Source organism: Oncorhynchus tshawytscha, linkage group LG21, assembly GCF_018296145.1.
Source record: "Oncorhynchus tshawytscha isolate Ot180627B linkage group LG21, Otsh_v2.0, whole genome shotgun sequence".
In the NCBI taxonomy this organism is placed as follows: domain Eukaryota; kingdom Metazoa; phylum Chordata; class Actinopteri; order Salmoniformes; family Salmonidae; genus Oncorhynchus; species Oncorhynchus tshawytscha.
Genome location: NC_056449.1, coordinates 8704860 through 8729655, shown reverse-complemented (window position 1 = coordinate 8729655; position 24796 = coordinate 8704860). Strand labels below are relative to the sequence as shown.

General features: G+C 41.9%; 1 protein-coding gene across 4 annotated transcripts in view; it reads left to right on the top strand.

Moving 5' to 3' along the window:
• bcorl1 (BCL6 corepressor-like 1) overlaps positions 1-24796 on the top strand; it is a 49264-nt gene that overhangs the window by 8689 nt on the left and 15779 nt on the right. Inside the window, exon 1 of one of the 4 annotated variants that reach the window (XM_024387634.2) lies at positions 23016-23257. The exons of 1 other annotated variant lie outside the window; for it this stretch is intronic. In XM_024387634.2, coding sequence (XP_024243402.1) covers positions 23232-23257 — 26 coding nt within the window. In that variant the 5' untranslated portion in view covers positions 23016-23231. Of the gene's footprint in view, positions 1-23015; positions 23258-24061; positions 24682-24796 lie in introns of those variants that run through there. 2 more of the 4 variants (XM_024387636.2, XM_024387633.2) reach the window with 2 other exon arrangements.

The window sequence follows — 24796 nt, the reverse complement described above, 5'->3', positions numbered from 1 at the left end:
GAATGAATGTTTACGCGCCTGCTTCTGCCTACCACCGCTCAGTCAGATACTTAGATGCTTGTATGCTCAATCAGATTATATGTAATGTAGGACACGCTAGATGATATCTAGTAATATCATCAACCATGTGTAGTTAACTAGTGATTGTGATTGATTGTTTTTTATGAGATAAGTTTAATGCTAGCTAGCAACTTACCGTGGCTTACTGCATTCGCGTAACAGGCAGTCTCCTTGTGGAGTGCAACGAGAGAGAGTCAGGTCGTTATTGCGTTGGACTAGTTAGCTGTAAGGTTGCAAGATTGGATCCCGCGAGCTGACATGGTGAAAATCTGTTGTTCTGCCCCGGAACAAGGCAGTTAACCCACCGTTCCTAGGCCGTCATTGAAAATAAGAATGTGTTCTTAACTGACTTGCCTAGTTAAATAAAGGTATAAAGAAATAATGATAATAAAATAAAATGTCTAATTGGAGCCCAAAAATACCGATTTTTGATTGTTATGAAAACTTGAAATCGGCCCCAATTAATCGGCCATTCCGATTAATCGGTCGACCTCTAATGGCTACCACAACATTCTGCAGCGATACACCATCCCGTCTGGTTTGTGCTTAGTGGGACTTTAATTTGTTTCAACAGTATAATGACCCAAAACACACCTCCAGGCTGTGTAAGGCCTATTTGTCCAAGTAGGAGAGTGTTAGAGTGCTGCATCAGATGATCTGGCCTTCACATTCACTGACCTCAACCCAATTGAGATAGTTTGGGATGAGTTGGACCGCAGAGTGAAGGAAAAGCACCCAACAAGTGCTCAGCATATGTGGGAACTCCTTCAAGTATGTTGGAAAAGCATTCCAGATGAAGCTGGTTGAGAGAATGCCAAGAGTGTGCAAAGCTGTCATCAAGGCAAAGGGTGGCTACTTTGAAGAATCTAAATTCTAAAATATATTTGGGTACCACATGATTCCATGTTTTATTTAATAGTTTTGATGTCTTCACTATTATTCTACAAATAGTAAAAATAAAGAAAAACCCTTGAATGAGTAGGTGTGTCCAAACTTTTGACTGGTACTGTATATATAAAGAAAGAGAAGCTTAGGGCTAACCCCAGAGAGAGAGATATGTTGGTGGCATGTTATGACACTGACATGCATTTTTTATGTCTGATGGCATATATACAGATATATACTGAAATAAAATATAAATGCAACAATTTCAACGATTTTACTGAGTTACAGTTCATATAAGGCAATCAGTCAATTGAAATAAATTCATTAGGCCCTAATCTATGGATTTCACATGACTGGGCAGGGGCGGGCCTGGGAGAGCATGGCACACCCACTTGGGAGCCAGACCCAGCCAATCAGAATTACTTTTCCCCCACAAATGGGCTTTATTACAGACAAAAATACTCATCAGCTGTCTGGGTGGCTGGTCTCAGACTATCCCGCAGGTGAAGAAGCCGGATGTGGAGGTCCTGGGCTGGCATGGTTACACGTGGTCTGCGGTTGTGAAGCCGGTTGGACGTACTGACAAATTCTCTAAAACAACTTATGGTAGAGACATTTTAGTGGCCTTTTATTGTCCCCAGCACAAGGTACACCTGTGTAATGATCATGCTTTTTAATCAGCTTCTTGATATGCACACCTGTCAGGTGGATAGATTATCTTGGCAAAGGAGAAATGCTCACTAACAGGGATATAAACAAATTTGTGCACACAATTGGACATACATAATGAGGGTAGTTCATGAATTGTATTATTGGTTATTTTAACCAATGCATTAAATTGATCATTTTTTACCCAATGCAATGGGTTATCTAATCAACCAACATTTGGTTTAACTCTAACCCAATAGCTGGTTTCATAATAACCCATCTATATTCTTATTTGTATTTATTTTCTCCCTATTTTAATACTATTGTCATTAATTTAAGCAACAATACAATATTTAGATACTGAATGATGAAAGTAATGGATAATACAATGCATTAACAAGCATACATCATTTTTATTTCCTGCTAATAAAAGGTTTTCATACCATGTCAATGTGATTATTAATATTTAATAGTTGTATTTAATAGCTTTACACTTTAAACCCCTACCCATCAATACCCCACTCCCATTCCTTAACACATGGGATGTAAAATAAAAGTTAGAAAAAGACAAATACACTACATTTCAAAAGGTCCAGCAAGCAGTGTTTCCCCTATATTAATTTAGCATTGGTGCATCGCTGCTGTTAATTGTTGCCCTCACTGCAACAACAAAAAAACTGTCAACTGGGTGGGACTTCCTATGGGTTAAGGAAGGATCACATAATTCCATCCAGTTCATCGGGAGTGCTCAGACAATGAATCATACTTGTGAGCAAACATTCCATAACCGCAGGTGGCAGTAAATTGTCAACCTTGTCTTGTCAGGTGGCAGTGTGCACCCTTTCAGTTTGTTTACCTACTCATAGAAGTAGTAGGTGAAGAAAAATGTACTACTTCAAAATGGAGATGGCCTCAATGGCACTGCCCATTCTCTCACAGACACCATAATGGGACAGATGCAATGTTGCGTCCTCTAAATATCGCTATGAGATAACGCTATTAATAGATTTATGTAATAATTGTTAGCAAACATGCAGTAACGTTGCACTAGTTAAATTATATTTGGGTTTAATATAGAATTCTCTGGTGATGTAATTGAGATCAAGAGATAATTAATGAAACTGAACATTATAAAATGTTCATGCATTTTGGAGTAGAATGTCCCCAGTAGTGACCTTCTCACAGTCATTCAACAAAAATGTAATCTCCCGAGGGGCATGGCCCCGGACCCCCCTGGCAAGACCACAGCTTGTATACTTACATGTTGTATTATTAATATTATTATTATTGGGGCGGCAGGGTAGCCTAGTGGTTAGAGCGTTGGACTAGTAACCGGAAGGTTGCAAGTTCAAATTCCTGAGCTGACAAGGTACAAATCTGTCATTCTGCCCCTGAACAGGCAAGTCAGTTAAGAACAAACATGGTTAACTAACCCACTGTTCCTAGGCTGCCATTGAAAATAAGAGTTTGTTCTTAACTGACTTGCCTGTTCAGGGGCAGAATGACAGATTTGTACCTTGTCAGCTTAACTAACCCACTGTTCCTAGGCTGTCATTGAAAATAAGAGTTTGTTCTTAACTGACTTGCCTAGTTAAATAAATGTAAAATAAAAAAATTAAGGGTGAATCATTTCCCCATCCATTCTGTATGACCATGGAGGCAGGATGGCAGGTACCATCACAGGTCACCCCTGCATTTGATGAAACACAATATACAGTTGAAGTTGGAAGTTACCATACACCTTAGCCAAGTACATTTAAACTCAGTTTCACAATTCCTGACATTTAATCCTAGTAAAAATTCCCCGTCTTAGGTCAGTTAGGGTCACCACTTTGTTTTAAGAATGTGAAATGTCAGAATAATAGTAGAGAGAATAATTTATTTCAGCTTTCATTTCTTTCATCGCATTCCCAGTGGGTCAGAAGTTTACATACACTCAATTAGTATTTGGTAGCATTGCCTTTAAATTGTTTAACATGGGTCAAAAGTTTCAGGTAGCCTTCCACAAGCTTCCCACAATAAGTTGGGTGAATTTTGGCCCATTCCTCCTGACAGAGCTGATGTAACTGAGTCAGGTTTCTAGGCCTCCTTGCTCACACGGTTTTTCAGTTCTGCCCACAAATTGTCTATAACATTGAGGTCAGGGCTTTGTGATGGCCACTCCAGTACCTTGACTTTGTTGTCCCTAAGCCATTTTGCCACAACTTTGGAGGTATGCTTGGGGTTATTGTCCATTTGGAAGACCCATTTGCAACCAAGCTTTAACTTCCTGACTGATGTCTTGAGATGTTGCGTCAATATATCCACATCATTTTCCTACCTCATGATGCCATCTATTTTGTGAAGTGCACGAGTCCCTCCTGCAGCAAAGCACCCCCACAACATGATGCTGCCACCCCCGTGCTTCACGGTTGGGATGGGGTTCTTCGGCTTGCAAGCCTTCCCCTTTTTCCTCCAAACATAACGATGGTCATTATGACCAAACAGTTATATTTTCTCTTCATCAGACCAGAGGACATTTCTCCAAAAAGTATGATCTTTGTCCCCATGTGCAGTTGCAAACCGTAGTCTGGCTTTTTTATGGCGGTTTTGGAGCAGTAGCTTCTTTCTTGCTGATCGGCCTTTCAGGTTTTGTCGATATAGGACTCGTTTTACTGTGGATATAGAGACTTTTGTACCTGTTTCCTCCAGCATCTTCACATTTCCTCCAGCATCTTCACAAGGTCCTTTACTGTTGTTCTAGGATTGATTTGCACTTTTGGCACCAAAGTATGTTCATCTCTAGGAGACAGAATGCGTCTCCTTCCTGAGCAGTATGACGGCTGCGTGGTCCCATGGTGTTATTACTTGCGTACTATTGTTTGTAGAGATGAACATGGTACCTTCAGGCATTTGGAAATTGCTCCTAAGGATGAATCAGACTTGTGATACCATTTTTCTACCATTTTTTTCTGAGGTCTTGGCTGATTTCTTTTGATTTTCCCATTATGTCAAGCAAAGAGTCACTGAGTTTGAAGGTAAGCCTTGAAATACATCCACAGGCACACCTCCAATTGACTTAAATTATGTCAATTAGCCTACCAGAAGCTTCTAAAGCCATGACATACAGTGGTGCAAAAAAGTATTTAGTCAGCCACCAATTGTGCATGTTCTCCCACTTAAAAAGATGAGAGAGAGTGATTTTCATCATAGGTACACTTCAACTATGACAGACAAAATGAAAAAAAAAATCCAGAAAATCACATTGTAGGATTTTTTATGAATTTATTTGAAAATTATGGTGGAAAATAAGTATTTGGTCACCTACAAACAAGCAAGATTCCTGGCTCTCACAGACCTGTAACTTCTTCTTTAAGAGGCTCCTCTGTCCTCCACTCGTTACCTGTATTAATGGCACCTGTTTGAACTTGTTATCAGTATAAAAGACACCTGTCCACAACCTCAAACAGTCCCACTGTAATTTTCTGGAATTTTACAAGCTGTTTAAAGGCACAGTCAACTAACGTAAACTTCTGACCCACTGGAATTGTGATCCAGTGATTTATAAGTGAAATAATCTGTGAAATTACATGTGTCATGTGCAAAGTAGATGTCCTAACCCAATTGCCAAAACTATAGTTTGTTAGCAAGAATTTTGTGGAGTGGTTGAAAAACTAGTTTTAATGACTCCAACCTAAGTGCATGTAAACTTCCGACTTCAACTGTATATATTTATTTGAAACAATGTCTTAAACTGAAGAAATACAGTGCCTTCACAAAGTATTCATACCCCTTGACTTATTCCACATTTTGTTGTGGTACTGCCCGAATTCAAAATCGATTAAATCTTTTTTTTTCTCACCCAACTACACACGATACCCTATAATGACAAAGTGAAAACAGAATATTATAAAAAAAATTAATGAGTATGAAATATAGAAATAAATAATTTACACAAGTATTCACACCCCTGCGTCAATACATGTTAGAATCACCTTTGGCAGAGATTACAGCTGTGAGTCTTTGAGTAATTCTCTAAGAGCTTTGCGCACCTGGATTGTACAATATTTTGTCATTATTCTTTTCAAAATTCTTCAGGCTCTGTCTAAATGGTTGTTGATCATTGATAGACTACCATTTTCAAATCTTGCCATAGATTTTCAAGCAGATTTAAGTCAAATATGTAACTCGGCCACTCTGAGCATTCACTGTCTTGGTAAGCAACTGCATTGTAGATGTTTGCCTTTTTTAGGTTATTGTCTTGCTGAAAGGTGAATTCATCTCCCAGTGTCTGTTGGGAAGCAGACTGAATCAGGATTCTGAACTCTAGGATTTTGCCTGTGCTTAGCTCCATTCCGTTAATTTTTTATCCTGGAAAACTCCCCATTCATTAACAAGTACAAGCATACCCATAACATGATACAGCCACCATGTTGTATTGGATTTGCCTCAAACATGTATTTAACCTTTATTTAACTAGGCAAGTCAGTTAACCTCTCTAGGTTATGTGGGACGCTAGCGTCAGATTTCAAAAATGCTTTACGGCGAAAGCATACCTTATGATTATTTGAGAACATCGCCCAGTAGACAAATCATTACAAACAATAACCAGCCAGGTAGAAGAGTTACACAAGTCAGAAACAGAGATAAAATTAATCACTTACCTTTGATGATCTTCATATGGTTGCACTCAGAAAGCATTATTTTATTCAATAAATGTTCATTTTGTTCGATAAAGTCTCTTCATATCCAAAAACCTGCGTTTTGTTCCCGCGTTTTCTTCAGTAATCCACAGGCTCAAACGCAGTCACAACAGGCAGACAAAAAAATAAAAATTGTATCCGTAAAGTTCATAGAAACATGTCAAACGATGTTTATATTCAACAAAGGTTGTTTTCAGCCTAAATAATCAATAATATTTCAACCAGACAATAATGTCGTCAGTATAAAAGGTAAACAAGAAAGGCACTCTCGGTTGCGTGCATGAATAAGCTCTGTGACATGGCAGGGTCCACTCATTCAGACTGCTCTTACTCCCTCATTTTTCAGAATACAAGCCTGAAACAATTTCTAAAGACTGTTGACATCTAGTGGAAAGCATAGGAACTGCAATTTGGGTCCTAAGTCAATGGACACTGTAATGGCATTGAATAGAAAACTACAACAACAACAAAAAATCCTACTTCCTGAATGGATATTTTCTCAGGTTTTCTCCTGCCAAATCAGTTCTGTTATACTCACAGACACTATTTTAACGGTTTTTGAAACTTTAGAGGGTTTTCTATCCAAATCTACCAATTATATGCATATCCTATCTTCTGGGCCTGAGTAGTAGGCAGTTTAATTTGGGCACGCTTTTCATCCAAAATTCCAAATGCTGGCCCCTACCCTAGAGAAGTTAAGAACAAATTCTTATTTACAATGACGGCCTTGTGTTCAGGACAACTTTCTTTTCAGTATTACTTTAGTGCCTTGTTGGAAACAGGATGCATGTTTTGGAATATTTGTATCATGTTTCACTCTGTCAATTAACTGAGTTGAGGAAGGACACCTGTATCTTTGTAGTGATAACTTCACCATGCTCAAAGGGATATTCAATGTCTGCTTTTTTACATTTTTGCCCTTCTTTGTGAGGCATTGGAAAACCTCCCTAGTCAGGGTTTAATCTGTGTTTGAAATTCACTGCTCGACTGAAGGACCTTACAGATAATATGATTTACAGATTATATGTTTGGGGTACAGAGATGATGTAGTCATTCAAAAATAATTTATCAAAATCATTATTGCACACAGAGTGAGTCAATGCAATTCATGTGACTTGTTAAGCACATTTCAACTCCTGAACTTATTTAGACATGCCATAGCAAATGGGTTGAATACTTTCGGCTTTTCAATTTTCATTCATTTGTAAAACTTTCGTAAAACATAATTCCACTTTGACATTATGGGGTATTGTGTGTAGGCCAGTGCCAAAAAATATAAATTGAATCCATTTTAAATTCAGGCTGTAACACAACAAAATGTGGTAAAAGTCAGGGGTGTGAATACTTTCTTTTAACATTAGCCTAAGAAGAAGATGACAAAGGTTAAGACAAGATGATTTTAATATTGCATAACTCTTTGAAACAATGGGACCAGCTATGCTAGTTTGCAACGGCGCTGGTCATAGCAACAGCGCTGGTAGTTAGCAATGGCACAAGTAGTTAGCAACGGCACTAGTAGTTAGCAACGGCACTAGTAGTTAGCAACGGCACTAGTAGTTAGCAACGGCACTAGTAGTTAGCAACGGCACTAGTAGTTAGCAACGCCGCTGGTCTCATAAATGTGTTTATTTTTCAAAAAGCTTCCATATGGAATCATAACAAAGGTTAAGACAAGTTATCTTCAACCTAGACGTTAGCTAGCTTATGCTAGAAGCTATCTAGCTAGCAATTGCTGTAAAGTCACCAGAATTATTTGAAATAACGATTGAGGTAGTCGATTGAGGTATGTTATCTAGCTAAACAATTAGCTCATTTAAATAACTATAAATAAAGGTTACCTTACCCGTTTGTTTCTGTCCAGTGGCACAATAAGTGGCAATGGGTTTTGCAGAGAGTTGCCGTCCCCCGGTATCCGACTGTTGGGGTTTGATTACAAATGCCTGTCATGAGATTAATTGACTTGTACCCAACCTGTTGAGTTACTGTTAAAACAACCCAACAATCAGGAAATAACCCCCAAAAAATGACCCAACATCAGCAACCATTCTATCGGATTGTGGAAATAATACGTTTTTTGCTGTGTACGCCTATTGTGCCTCAATGAAAGGGCCAGGTTGTCATGCGTTTCAAATGATGAAATATACTGCATCTCTAAAAATGACCCTTATCTTACATCAGTACTCTTGAGTGATGTCAAAAACTTAAACATAGGTCTACAGTGCCTTCGGAAAGTATTCAGACCCCTGGTCTTTTTCCACATTTTGTTACATTACAGCCGTATCCTAAAATTGATTAAAACAACATTTTTCATCAACAATCTACACACAATACAATTTTAAAAAACAGATACCTTATTTACATAAGTATTCAGACCCTTTGCTATGAACTTGAAATAGAGCTCAGGTACAACCTATTTGCATTGATCATCCTTGAGATGTTTCTACAACTTCATTGTAGTCCACCTGTGGTAAATTCAATTGATTGGACATGATATGGAAAAGCACACACCTGTCTATATAAAGGTCCCACAGTTGACAGTGCATGTAAGAGCAAACATCATGCCATGAGGTCGAAGGAATTGTCCGTAGAGCTACGAAACAGGATTGTATCGAGGCACAAATCTGGGGATTGGTACCAAAACATTTCTGCAGTATTGAAGGTCAAAGAACACAGTGGCCTCCATCATTCTTAAATGGAAGAAGTTAGGAACCACCAAGACTCTTCTTAGAGCTGGCCGCCCGGTCAAACTGAGCAATCGGGGGAGAAGGGCCTTGGTCAGGGGGGTGACAGAGAACCCGATGGTTACTCTAACAGAGCTCTAGAGTTCCTCTGTGGAGATTGGAAAATCTTCCAAAAGGACAACCATCTCTGCAGCACTCCACCAATCAGGCCTTTATGGTAGAGTGGCCAGATGGAAGCCACTCATCAGTAAAAAGGCGCATGATAGCCCGCTTGAAGTTTGCCAAAATGCACCTAAAGACTCTCAGACCATGAGAAACAATATTCTCTGGTCTGATGAAACCAAGATTTAACTCTTTTGCCTGATTGCCAAGCATCACGTCAGACTTGGGCAAAGGTTCACCTTCAAAAAGGACAACACCCCTAAGCACACAGCCAAGACAACGCAATAGTGGCTCCAGGGCTGTCCTTGAGTGGCCTAGCCAGTGCCCGGACTTGAACCTGATCGGACATCTCTGAAGAGACCTGAAAATAGCTGTGCAGCAACGCTCCCCATCCAACCTGACAGAGCTTGTTCAAATGTTCATAAATGACCAGCATGGTCAAATAAGGCAGAACAGTTGAAATTTGGAGCAGCACGGCCAGGTGGACTGGGGTCCAAGGAGTCATCATGAGGATCTGCAGAGAGGAATGGGAGAAACTCCCCAAATACAGGTGTGCCAACAAAGTAATCAAATCCCCACCCACTTTGCCTAAAACCCCCAAAGCACAGCCCTAGGAAAAACCCCTAGAAAGGCCACCACTAGAGGGGATATCTTCAACCACCAAATGTTCATTGACCAGCACCATCCTGAGACAAGACTAGGGAGGTCCTATAGCCCACAAAGATCTCCAGATATAACCATGGCACACTGCAGCCTGGAGGCTGAGACAGGAGGGGGGGCGCCGAGGACACCCCGGACAGGGCCAAACAGGAAGGATGACCACCCATCAGTGAGATATCTTCAACCCATCCTGAGACAAGAGGTATAGCCCACAAAGATCTCCCCTTCCAGGGACAGGATGACCACATCAGTGAGAGAGCACCCCCCCGCATGAGAAAGTAAGCCAGTGACTCAGCCCCTGTAATAGGGTTAGAGGCAGAGAATCCCAGTGGAAAGAGGGGAACCGGCCAGGCAGAGACAGCAAGGGCGGTTCGTTGCTCCAGAGCCTTTCCGTTCACCTTCCCACTCCTGGGCCAGACTACACTCAATCATATGACCCACTGAAGAGATGAGTCTTCAGTAAAGACTTAAAGGTTGAGACCGAGTTTGCGTCTCTGACATGGGTAGGCAGACCGTTCCATAAAAATGGAGCTCTATAGGAGAAAGCCCTGCCTCCAGCTGTTTGCTTAGAAATTCTAGGGACAATTAGGAGGCCTGCGTCTTGTGACCGTAGCGTACGTGTAGGTATGTATGGTAGGACCAAATCAGAGAGATAGGTAGGAGCAAGCCCATCTAATGCTTTGTAGGTTAGCGGTAAAACCTTGAAATCAGCCCTTGCTTTGACAGGAAGCCAGTGTAGGGAGGCTAACTCTGGAGTAATATGATCAAATTTTTTGGTTCTAGTCAGGATTCTAGCAGCCGTATTTAGCACTAACTGAAGTTTATTTAGTGCTTTATCCGGGTAGGCGGAAAGTAGAGCATTGCAGTAGTCTAACCTAGAAGTGACAAAAGCATGGATTAATTTTACTGCATCATTTTTGGACAGAAAGTTTCTGATTTTTGCAATGTTACGTAGATGGAAAAAAGCTGTCCTTGAAATGGTCTTGATATGTTCTTCAAAAGAGAGATCAGGGTCCAGAGTAACGCCGAGGTCCTTCACAGTTTTATTTGAGACGACTGTACAACCATTAAGATTAATTGTCAGATTCAACAGAATATCTCTTTGTTTCTTGGGACCTAGAACAAGCATCTCTGTTTTGTCCGAATTTAAAAGTAGAACGTTTGCAGCCATCCACTTCCTTATGTCTGAAACACATGCTTCTAGCAAGGTCAATTTTGGGGCTTCACCATGTCTCATTGAAATGTACAGCTGTGTGTCATCCGCATAGCAGTGAAAGTTAACATTATGTTTTCGAATGACATCCCCAAGAGGTCAAATATAGTGTAAACAATAGTGGTCCTAAAACGGAACCTTGAGGAACACCGAAATTTACAGTTGATTTGTCAGAGGACAAACCATTCACAGAGACAAACTGATATCTTTCCGACAGATAAGATCTAAACCAGGCCAGAACTTGTCCGTGTAGACCAATTTGGGTTTCCAATCTCTCCAAAAGAATGTGGTGATCGATGGTATCAAAAGCAGCACTAAGGTCTAGGAGCACGAGGACAGATGCAGAGCCTCGGTCCGATGCCATTAAAATGTCATTTACCACCTTCACAAGTGCATTCTCAGTGCTATGATGGGGTCTAAAACCAGACTGAAGCATTTCGTATACATTGTTTGTCTTCAGGAAGGTAGTGAGTTGCTGCACAACAGCCTTTTCTAAAAATGTTGAGAGGAATGGAAGATTCGATATAGGCCGATAGTTTTTTATATTTTCTGGGTCAAGGTTTGGCTTTTTCAAGAGAGGCTTTATTACTGCCACTTTTAGTGAGTTTGGTACACATCCGGTGGATAGAGAGCCGTTTATTATGTTCAACATAGGAGGGCCAAGCACAGGAAGCAGCTCTTTCAGTAGTTTAGTTGGAATAGGGTCCAGTATGCAGCTTGAAGGTTTAGAGGCCATGATTATTTTCATCATTGTGTCAAGAGATATAGTACTAAAACACTTGTGCATCTCTCTTGATCCTAGGTCCTGGCAGAGTTGTGCAGACTCAGGACAACTGAGCTTTGAAGGAATACGCAGATTTAAAGAGTCCGTAATTTGCTTTCTAATAATCATGATATTTTCCTCAAAGAAGTTCATGAATTTATCACTGCTAAAGTGAAAGCCATCCTTTCTTGGGGAATGCTGCTTTTTAGTTAGCCTTGCGACAGTATCAAAAAGGAATTTCGTATTGTTCTTATTTTCCTCAATTAAGTTAGAAAAATAGGATGATCGAGCAGCAGTAAGGGCTCTTCGGTACTGCACGGTACTGTCTTTCCAAGCTAGTCGGAAGACTTCCAGTTTGGTGTGGCGCCATTTCCGTTCCAATTTTCTGGAAGCTTGCTTCAGAGCTCGGGTATTTTCTGTGTACCAGGGAGCTAGTTTCTTATGAGAAATGTTTTTAGTTTTTAGGGGTGCAACTGCATCTAGGGTATTGCGCAAGGTTAAATTGAGTTCCTCAGTTAGGTGGTTAACTGATTTTTGTTCTCTGGCGTCCTTGGGTAGACAGAGGGAATCTGGAATGACATCAAGGAATCTTTGTGTTGTCTGTGAATTTATAGCACGACTTTTGATGTTCCTTGGTTGGGGTCAGAGCAGATTATTTGTTGCAATTGCAAACGTAATAAAATGGTGGTCCGATAGTCCAGGATTATGAGGAAAAATATTAAGATCCACAACATTTATTCCATGGGACAAAACTAGGTCCAGAGTATGACTGTGACAGTGAGTGGGTCCAGAGACATGTTGGACAAAACCCACTGAGTCGATGATGGCTCCGAAAGCCTTTTGGAGTGGGTCTGTGGACTTTTCCATGTGAATATTAAAGTCACCAAAGATTAGAATATTATCTGCTATGACTACAAGGTCCGATAGGAATTCAGGGAACTCAATGAGGAACGCTGTATATGGCCCAGGAGGCCTGTAAACAGTAGCTATAAAAAGTGATTGAGTAGGCTGCATAGATTTCATGACTAGAAGCTCAAAAGACGAAAACGTCCTTTTTTTTGTAATTTGAAATTTGCTATTGTAAAATGTTAGCAACACCTCCGCCTTTGCGGGATGCACGGGGGATATGGTCACTAGTGTAGCCAGGAGGTGAGGTCTCATTTAACACAGTAAATTCATCAGGCTTAAGCCATGTTTCAGTCAGGCCAATCACATCAAGATTATGATCAGTGATTAGTTCATTGACTATAATTGCCTTTGAAGTAAGGGATCTAACATTAAGTAGCCCTATTTTGAGATGTGAGGTATTATGATCTCTTTCAATAATGACAGGAATGGAGGTGGTCTTTATCCTAGTGAGATTGCTAAGGCGAACACCGCCATGTTTAGTTTTGCCCAACCTAGGTCGAGGCACAGACACGGTCTCAATGGTGATAGCTGAGCTGACTACACTGACTGTGCTAGTGGCAGACTCCACTATGCTGGCAGGCTGGCTAACAGCCTGCTGCCTGGCCTGCACCCTATTTCATTGTGGATCTAGAGGAGTTAGAGCCCTGTCTATGTTGGTAGATAAGATGAGAGCACCCCTCCAGCTAGGATGGAGTCCGTCACTCCTCAGCAGGTCAGGCTTGGTCCTGTTTGTGGGTCCCAGAAAGAGGGCCAATTATCTACAAATTCTATCTTTTGGGAGGGGCAGAAAACAGTTTTCAACCAGCGATTGAGTTGTGAGACTCTGCTGTAGAGCTCATCACTCCCCCTAACTGGGAGGGGGCCAGAGACAATTACTCGATGCCGACACATCTTTCTAGCTGATTTACACGCAGAAGCTATGTTGCGCTTGGTGATCTCTGACTGTTTCATCCTAACATCGTTGGTGCCGACGTGGATAACAATATCTCTATACTCTCTACACTCGCCAGTTTTAGCTTTAGCCAGCACCATCTTCAGATTAGCCTTAACGTCGGTAGCCCTGCCCCCTGGTAAACAGTGTATGATCGCTGGATGATTCGTTTTAAGTCTAATACTGCGATATCATAACCGCCATTGATAAAAGACAGTACTGTGCAGCCGTCTTCATCGACCTTGCCAAGGCTTTCGACTCTGTCAATCACCATATTCTTATCGGCAGACTCAGTAGCCTCGGTTTTTCGGATGACTGCCTTGCCTGGTTCACCAATTACTTTGCAGACAGAGTTCAGTGTGTCAAATCGGGGGGCATGCTGTCCGGTCCTCTGGCAGTCTCTATGGGGGTGCCACAGGGTTCAATCCTCGGGCCGACTCTTTTCTCTGTATATATCAATGGTGTTGCTCTTGCTGCGGGGGATTCCCTGATCCACCTCTACGCAGACGACACCATTCTATATACTTCCGGCCCATCCTTGGACACTGTGCTATCTAACCTCCAAACGAGCTTCAATGCCATACAGCACTCCTTCCGTGGCCTCCAACTGCTCTTAAATGCTAGTAAAACCAAATGCATGCTTTTCAACCGTTCGCTGCCTGCACCCGCACGCCTGACCAGCATCACCACCCTGGATGGTTCCGACCTTGAATATGTGGACATCTATAAGTACCTAGGTGTCTGGCTAGACTGTAAACTCTCCTTCCAGACTCATATCAAACATCTCCAATCGAAAATCAAATCAAGAGTCTGCTTTCTATTCTGCAACAAAGCCTCCTTCACTCACGCCGCCAAACTTACCCTAGTAAAACTGACTATCCTACCGATCCTCGACTTCGGCGATGTCATCTACAAAATTGCTTCCAACACTCTACTCAGCAAACTGGATGCAGTTTATCACAGTGCCACCCGTTTTGTCACTAAAGCACCTTATACCACCCACCACTGCGACTTGTATGCTCTAGTCGGCTGGCCCTCGCTACATATTCGTCGCCAGACACACTGGCTCCAGGTCATCTACAAGTCCATGCTAGGTAAAGCTCCGCCTTATCTCAGTTCACTGGTCACGATGGCAACACCCATCCGTAGCACGCGCTCCAGCAGGTGTATCTCACTGATCATCCCTAAAGCCAACACCTCATTTGGCCGCCTTTCGTTCCAGTTCTCTGCTGCCTGTGACTGGAACGAATTGAAAAATCGCTGAAGTTGGAGACTTTTATCTCCCTCACCAACTTCAAACATCTGCTATCTGAGCAGCTAACCGATCGCTGCAGCTGTACATAGTCTTATTGGTAAATAGCCCACCCATTTTTACCTACCTCATCCCCATACTGTTTTTATTTATTTACTTTTCTGCTCTTTTGCACACCAATATCTCTACCTGTACATGACCATCTGATCATTTATCACTCCAGTGTTAATCTGCAAAATTGTAATTATTCGCCTACCTCCTCATGCCTTTTGCACACAATGTATATAGACTCCCCTTTTTTTCTACTGTGTTATTGACTTGTTAATTGTTTACTCCATGTGTAACTCTGTGTTGTCTGTTCACACTGCTATGCTTTATCTTGGCCAGGTTGCAGTTGCAAATGAGAACTTGTTCTCAACTAGCCTACCTGGTTAAATAAAGGTGAAATAAATTTTAAAAAATTAAAAAGTAATGGAGTCGCCAATGACTAGTGTTTTCAATTTGTCAGAGTTAATGGTGGGAAGCTTCGGCGTCTCAGACCCCGTAACGGGAGGAGTAGAGACCAGAGAAGACTCGGCCTCTGACTCCGACTCGCTGCTTAATGGGGAAAACCAGTTGAAAGTTTCTGTCGGCTGAATGAGCGACACCGGTTGAGCATTCCTACAGCATTTCCTTCCAGAAACCGTAAGAAAGTTGTCCGGCTGCGGGGACTGTGCCAGGGGATTTATACTACTATCTGTACTTTCTGGTGGCACAGATGCTGTTTCATCCTTTGCTACACTGAAATTACCCTTGCCTAACGATTGCGTCTGAAGCTGGGCTTGTAGCACAGCTATCCTCGCCGTAAGGCGATCGTTCTCCTGTATATTATGAGTACAGCGGCTGCAATTAGAAGGCATCATGTTAATGTTACTACTTAGCTTCGGCTGTTGGAGGTCCTGACGAACCGTGTCCAGATAAAGCGTCCGGAGTGAAAAAGTTGAGGGAAAAACTAAAATATAAACGGTAATTAAAAAGTAAAAACCGTAAAGTTGTCAGGTAGCAAAATAGGTTTACTGAGTAAAGGGTCTTAATACTTATGTAAATGTGATATTTCTGGGGGTTTTTATATATAAATTTGCAAACATTTCTAAAAACCTGTTTTTGCTTTGTCATTGTGGAGTATTGTGTGGATCGATGAGGGGGAAAAACTATTAAATACATTTTAGAATAATGCTGGAACGTAACAAAATGTTGAAAAAGACAAGGGGTCTGAATACCTTCCGAACGCACTGTATATCTAATGCATAGTTTTCATTGACTCCACACATTAATGATACAACTGGGAAAGTTAGATGAGATGTAAAGAAAGGTAAGGACGTGCAGGTTGAGTTCACCATTTATGTTTGGAATTTGCCCTGAGGTTTCAGTCATGAAGCAGTATAAATTCATTTGAACCATTCATCCTCAGAAATGGATTTTAATCAGAATGTTCTAACAGATAAAACTGTCTGCACAGTGATAAGAAGATGAAGAAATGAATTACCATGCAAGAGGGGTCAAGGACGGGTTTAGGGCCTATATGCTGTCCTGTGACTATATGAATGAGTTTGAGCAGGAAGAGTGGAGGAGTTGGGAGGACAGCGAAGGTCAATTTGAGAGAGCCCAGTTAAAATAACCATACAGAAAACAGTACCAAGTGATGTAGGCGAGACAGATGTGGGGTGCGAGGTAGAGAATGACTGATAATCATCCAAGCCAATATATCGGGCCATATTGGCCTTTTCTAGTCTATCAGCCCTGCTACTATGCCAGCCGCCACTCACTGCCTGAGCCACGAGCACTGTACAATGCAGAGGAATATCTAGCTGGGAAAATCAGCAGCAAGCTAGCTCATTCTCTAACAGAAAGGTGCAGTATTAAGAAATTTATAAATTAACACGGTGATAAAAATCTAATTCCTGTTGAAAATATTAGTTTAGTTAATTCACTAATAATAAGGCTTGTGTCAATGTGCCTGGACATGCATGCAATAAGCAAGCTAGCTAAGCATGTAGCTATGTGACCTGTTAGGAAGATTATGATAAGTAATTCTTTCATCTGTGGTGTTAGCTATCTAGCTGTATTGTCTACTATGCTAGCTAGCTGGCTAGATAAACGTGGTGCTAAAATATCAGATATGAGCTAACAGCTGGTTATCATTTTGAACATGCAGCGTTTTTGGCAACGAGCCATCTGACTTGGGGTGCAACGTTAGCTATTTACTGGTGTGCTAGTGTGCAGCCGCAATTGTACCCGTCAATTGACAATTGATAGTCGGATTAGATGATTGTCGTAATAGAGAAAGAAGGAATTGTTTTAAACTGCCTAAATAAAGGTTGGCAATAGGTTTAGCTACCTAAGAATCTTCCTGTGTGTTTATGTCATGTCCAAGAAAGCTGTAGATCAGTGCACGTGTGTGCATTCTCACCTCTCAAACTACAGGCAGATTTGAATCATTTAGAAAGAACATGCAACATTGTTTCAACTTTTTGCCTGCCCACGCTCTCCTTGTTAAGTATTATGCAAATGTATGGCTTGATAGCAAATGTCGTCGCCATTGAGCTAGTTCTCATAGTAGCAGTAAACAGCACCAAGTGATATGAGCAATGGAGAGAGATATGAAGGGAATGGAGTTACAGCCTAGTTCTATCCAATTGTAGCAGTAGGATCAAGTTAAAACCTGTTTCTTAACAGATAGCTGAACTAGCCAATTGAGTTGTTTCAATTTTTGTCCTGGCAGCTGAGTTGTTTAGAGATGCGTCCTGACAGTTGAAAAAAAAACTTTTCCCAGATCACGGAAAATGCATCCGTGATCACAAATCATGACCTTAAGTTGGACCCATTTGTATGGGTCAGCAGTGCCTACAGTATATGATGTCCTTCCATACAGGTGTGACATGCTGGAATGACACATTGGGGCGGCAGGTAGCCTGGCGGGTAGGAGCGTTGGGCCAGTAACCAAAAGGTTGCTGGATTGAATCCCCAAGCTGACAAGGTAAAAAATCTGTTGTTCTGCCCCTGAGCAAGGAAGTTAACCCACTGTTCCCCGGGCGTGTCGATTAAGGCAGCCCCCACACCTCTCTGATTCAGAGGGGAAGACACATTTCAGTTGAATGCATTCAGTTGTACATCTGACTAGGTATCCCCCTTTCCCTTCTATGCAAATGTTGTTGATCAGTAAGCTAACATCAGTCCCAAATGGAAGGCATAATTTAACAGATGTTATTGCGGGTGTAGCGAAATACTTGTGTTCCTAGCTCCAACAGATTGTTAATCATCTAGCACAATAGACTCCACTGATCAGCCAAAACAAGCTCAATAACTCAATGCATGCACACACTTCTAATGAATATGCTTTCACCTGTATTGTGAATAGACCTAGGCCATCTTAATTTACACAGTTTATCAATAGATCTACCATTTAAATAAATACCATTATGTTGTAATGTAATTAGATTGTTTTTACCAAAGTCAAATGTATTGTTTGATTTCAATTTAAAAAATTCACATTTATTGATATTGAATATTGGCCTAAAATAACGGTCATCGACCTCCTTGACCCCCAAAAATCGTTACTGGCATCGGCACAAAAAAATCTGTATCGGTCTTTCTCCAGTGTGAGGTGGGGAAATGGTTGCCTGGCTACCCAAACTCCTTGCTTTGGCCAAACGCTACTCCACGCCCACAAACAATAGTTTCTTCCCCGCAATGAGTCTGGATCTCAGTACCTCCCCAACAATTTCTAGAAACACATTCTAACCGTTCTGATTGGTCCCAGAAACCGATGGGTTGGGCTAGAGCCAGAACACACATGGATAAAGCGGCATTTTGAAAATGTGTCATTGGCTTTGAACTACAGAATGGCGCCGGAGGGGATGGCCACCATTTTACGGGCTCCTGACCAATCGTGCTATTTTGTGTGGTTTTTTTGTGCTGATCTTAATGTTTCATATGATCGAAAATATCTTCTGGACATCAAAACAGTAATTACTAACCTAGTTTTGGATGAGGAATGCAATTTCATCGAATCAGAGGTAAAGGACATGATGCTCATCCCAGACCAGGCCCAAATTCCTGTCACTGAGGAGGAGGAGGGGCCGCTATAGGGGCCAGCTTGTGGGATACCTAACAAGAATGCGACAGTGAATGGATAAGTCACCCTTACCCTCCATTCTATTGGTGAACGTGCAATCACTGGAAAATAAACAGGATGAGCTCCGTTCAAGACTATCATATCAAAGGGATCTGAATAACTGTAATACCCTATGTTTCACAAGGACATGGAAAACATAAATCTAGCTGTTTTTTCTGTACATCGGCAGATCAGAACAGCTGCGTCTGGTAAGGTGAGGGGGGGGGAGTGTGTTGTCAACAACAGTTGGTGGGCAATCTCTAATTTAAAGTCTCGAGGTTCTGCTTGCCTGAGTTAGAATACCTCTCATTATAAACAGTAGACCACATTATTTACCAAGAGAGTTTTAATTTATATTTTTCGTAGTGGTCTATTTAGCACCACAGACCAATGCTGGCCCTAAGACCGCACTCAATGAGCTGTATGAGGCCATAAGTAAACAAGAAAATGCTCAACCAGATTAGAAGCTCCCTAATGGCCCGGGAATTTTAATGCAGGAAAACTGACATTTCTACCAGCATGTCTCCTGTGCAACTAGAGGTGAAAAAAAACTCTAGATCACCTCTACTCTACACACAGAGACGCATGCAAAGACCTCCCTTGCCCTCCATTTGGCAAATCTGACCATAACTACATCCTCTTAATTACTGCTTACAAACAAATACTCAAACTGGAAGTACCAGTGATGTGCTCAATACCGAAGTGATCTGCTGAAGTGGACTCTAAGCTACAGGACTGTATTGCTAGCACAGATTGGAATATGTTCCGGGATTCATCCGATGGCATTGAGGAGTTTACCACATCAGTCAATGGCTTCATTAATAAGTGCATCGACAACATAGTCCCCACAGTAACGGTAACCAAACCAAAAGCCATGGATTACAGGCAACATCCAAACTGAGCTAAAAGTCTGGAGATGCCGCTTTCAAGGAGCGGGACAGAAATCCGAAAACTTACAAGAAATTCTGCTACGTCCTCCAATGAACCATCAAACAGGCAAAGTGTCAATACAGGACTAGGATCAAATCCTACTACACCGGCTCTGACGCTCGTCGGATGTGGCAAGACTTGCAAACTATTACGGATTACAAAGGCAAACCCAGCTGCGAGCTGCCCAGTGACGCAAGCCTACCAGATGAGCTAAATGCCTTCTATGCTTGCTTCGAGGCATGCAACACTGAGCCATGCATGAGAGCACCAGCTGTTCTGGATGACTATGTGACCACGCTCTTCGTAGCCGATATGAGTAAGACCTTTAAACAGGTTAACATTCACAAGGCCGAAGGGCCAGACGGGTTAAAAGGACTTGCGCTGACAAGCTGGCAAGTGTCTTCACTGACATTGTCAACCTCTCCTTAACCCTAATACCCATATGTTTCAAGCAGACCACCATAGTCGATGTGCCCAAGAGCACCGAGGTAACCTGTCTAAATGACTATCGCCCCGTAGCAATTGAATCTGTAGCCATAAAATGCTTTGAAAGGATGGTCATGGCTCACATCAACACCTTCCTCCCAGACACCCTGGACCCACTCCAATTTGCATACCGCCCCAACAGATCCACAGATGACTCAATCTCTATTGCACTCCACACTGCCTTTTCCCATCTGGACAAAAGTAAAAATCTACGTAAGAATGCTGTTCATTCGCTACAGCTCAGCGTTCAACACCATTGTCCCCTCCAAGCTCATTACTAAGCTAAGGACCCTGGGATTAAACACCTCGCTCTGCAGTTGGATAATGGACTTTCTGACGGGTCACCCCCAGGTGGTGAGAGTAGGCAAAAACACACGGAGGGCCTAGCACGCTCCCATTCACATCGACGGGGCTGTAGTGGAGACAGTCGAGAGCTTCAAGTTCCTCTGTGTCCACATCACTAAGGACCTATCAGGGTCCTAACACAGAGGGCACGACAACGCCTCTTCCCCCTCAGGAGGCTGAAAAGATTTGGCATGGGCCCTCAGATCCTCAAAAAGTTATACAGATGCACAATTGAAAGCATCTTGACTGGCTGCATCACCGCTTGCTCTGGCAACTACTCGGTATCCGACCGCAAGGCGTGACAGAGGGTCCTGCGTACAGCCTATTCCTATCCCAGTCATCCAGGACCTCTATACCAGGCGGTGTCCAGGGAAAGCCCTAAATATTGTCAAATATACCGCATGGCAAGCGGTACCCGAGCCCCAAGTCTGGGACCAAAAAGCTCCTGAACAGCTTCTATCGCAAAGCCATAAGACTGCTGAACAGTTAAACCAATGGCTACTCAGACTTTCTGCTTGTTACCCCTACCTACATGTACATAGTACTTCAATCAATCAATCAATCACCAAACCAACATGTACATACTGTATTACCTCAATCAATCACCCCAACTACCTCGTACCCCAGTACACTGACTTGGTCCCGGTGCTCCTTGTAGATAGCCTTGTTATTTTATTGTCAACACAAACGACTTCAACGATGGCAGTCTCAGACTTGAGTATGTAGGGAACATAGAGCAGCAGAATAATTCAGTTTGAGTCGTCAGACAAGGGAAACTATGCATTTCTGAATATCAGTAAATTGTGATTGGGGAGGGGATTGAAATTGAAGATGTCTGGAATAGGGCAAACGGGGTTGAATTCAGAGCAGTGATGGAGGTCAGTGTTAAGATGTTTGAGGTACACGTTGATTGGAGGCCTGGTTGTCAAGAGTGTGTAAACTTTATTTAACTAGGCAAGTCAGTTAAGAACAAATTCTTATTTACAATGACTGCCTACCCCGGCCAAACCTGGACAACACTGGGCCAATTGCGCGCCGCCCTATGGGACTCCCAATCACAGCCAGATGTGATACAGCCTGGATTCAAACCAGGGACTGTAGTGACCCCTCTTGCACTGAGATGCAGTGCCTTAGACCGCTGTGCCACTCAGGAGACAGGGTGAAAGAGAGGCATTGGGGCAATGTGTACTGTCAAGTAGTGTAAGCAGGGTATGTATAACTTGACCTCAAGTGGTGAGAATATAATGTGGTCATATCAATCTTAATTATTTTTGTGAAAATGTCATGTTTCATACTGTTTAGGAAAGTCTGTCCAAATACATTTCTGCCACAACCAGCAAGGATATGCCTATTGGCCATACATCAAACCCATAAAGCCTACTGTAATTTCATATGATAATGATGGGTACACAATTAGAGCTGGGAAGATAAACCGAAAATGATCGATACAGACCAATACCGAACACCTATCGCAGGCATTTTGCTGATATCATTCATTACAACATGTAGCCTATACTAGAGAAATGTGAAGTTAGAATTAAATAGGTTTGCTAATATGGGTGATTGTTAATGGGACAAGTAATTGATGGCTAAAACCATCAAAATAGTAATTGTAGTTTAAAGGATAATTATTTATTTTTAAAGGAGGTGCACATTAATGTTATACACTTATCTTTCTATTTATCGTTATTGCATCTATTGAGGCAATTTATTGCGATATGGATTGTTGTCTATATCGCCCAGCTCTAGACTCCATAACATAACTACACAGTGAAATTGGAGTATTTTCTCTTCACAGACCAGCCAAGATCTTGGTCCCTCGTGTTAATTCGCTGCTCTAGAACTAATACCTCTCACTCTTTTTTGTTGGCCTGCTTTAGTCCATAAATACAACCATCATCCGTAGGGGTACTTCCATTTATTGGATTATATATTATTGTTATTCGTGCATTCATTCAATATAACTTGGTGTCTTTATGATGAAAATGTCCATTTTCACTTTGTTAATTCGGTAAGCTTTTTCAGTTTAGCGCACCGTTGCGATCCCCCTTTCCCCTTGAGCGGCTGGTGTACTGCGTTGCATGCTGGTACCTGCAGTCCTTACTCCTCCCACTGCGTGCTATGTATCGTTTGGGCGTGGATAGCCAAACACTACAAGCCCCAGACTATCAGTCCACCTTCTGGCCCCTCTCTCCCACCAGACCGTAGACCGAGATACTGTACGGACTGTCTTGACGAACACCCCCCTCCCGACTTTCAGAACCGAAAACCGTCGAGATTAGTGAACAGCAACCGACAAGAACGGAAGACTTGATTCTCGCTGGAGCCGTGATATATACTGTTAATTTATACCCTGGACGAACGGGTTTGTAATTGTTTGTGCCATTTGACATCGTTATCTTGCTTGCTAATTACCTTTCGAATTATTCAGTATCAGGGACGAGAAGACTCGGTTCGGGTCGGACTCTTGCATGTCTTTGAACACAGAAGCGGTTCGGTAAGGGCTGATGAAAGAGTCAAATCAACATTTTGTGTCGCACGGCCGGAGATAAATACAGTAGCCTGTCTAAACATGCTTAGCACTGTGTAATGCAGACCAATACTGGCTTTGCGGAGACTTTGCTGCGCAGGGATCTGAAAATTGTTCGTGGTATTTTGAACATGAGTTACATTTTGTTTTCCTTATTGTGTATGGTGCACGTTACAGTAGCCAACTACAAGTTACGTGTAAATTGTTGCCCTACCCTCCGTTAGTTCTGAAAGACTTTTCATAAGAAAATGAGCTTAAGAAATAGTTCAAGTGTAATATATTCCTCATACAATCAATATTAGTCTATGCAATACAGTCCAACGTTATATCATTACATCGTTTCTTCAGTCATGTTATTTATCAGTAAAATACGTCATGGACTGTACCTCGTGGTCTATGGAATGATTCAATAATATAGTCATTGGAGTTTGGAATGTTTATTCCGCGATATTTGGCTGTTGATTGATGTTGGCTTCATTATGTGACAGTCGTTAGGCACATAATGTATGTATCATGCAAGTGCGGATGGACGATGTAAGTATTTGATAGGGCAAAGGATATTCTCGTGTCAGTCGTTTCGTTCTAGATATTGGAAATGCTTGCATTGTAGGCTATTGTGCTGGGTGCTATCGCATCATTCTCGCTTCAAAAATCAAGGGTGAATTTGGTTCCATTTTGATCATGTGTAGTCTGTCTTTGACAGGCTGATCACCTGAGAGGCAATAGTGTCGTCCTTGCCGATTATCATACTACAGCTCGCCAGCTCTTTGGGCGAGTGGGATGCCCGGAGTTTTAGCATGAATGTTTTGGTTTTATAGAGATTAAACACATTTCTCAATTAGTTTAAATAGTATATTAAAACGACCCCGCTCGTCGACTGTATTTTCTGCATTTTCAAATGCATAGATTTGACACTCGGATGCGTCTCTTTTGTGCATGTGTGCTCCAGGCTGCGCAGTCAGTTGACCAGGCGGACAAGTCGTCTCGAGTCAGAGGGAGATCAAGTCATCTCGAGTCAGAGGGAGATTATTTTATTATTATTTAGACGTAGCCGAAAGACTCTATGGGATAGCCACCTCATTATAGTTGGGACAGCTGTGACTTTGTTTTACCAGCATGGTGTGCAGACTGACAGCATGAGAAATTAAACCCAAAATATATGTTTCTAAAATACGTCCTAGCATTCCAATGGGCTACTCAGTGGAGGAGACGGCGTATCTGCAGCACAAAGACAAACTAGCAATATAAGCAAGTAGCAACATGAGGTTACGCGATAATGAATGCAAAAGCTTCTCATTTTCAGTTATAGACGCTTGCAACTATATTCAGCCCATGTTTAACGATTTCAGCGGAGATATGTCGCCTACCTGGGATGTCACTCACGTTTTCCGGTACGGGTATGTTTCGCCAACTACACTGATTTCAACACCCGGTACATTCCTCTGATATTTGCTGGTGGATAGTTATACCGGACCCATTTATAGTCATCACATTTATTTGTCGGGT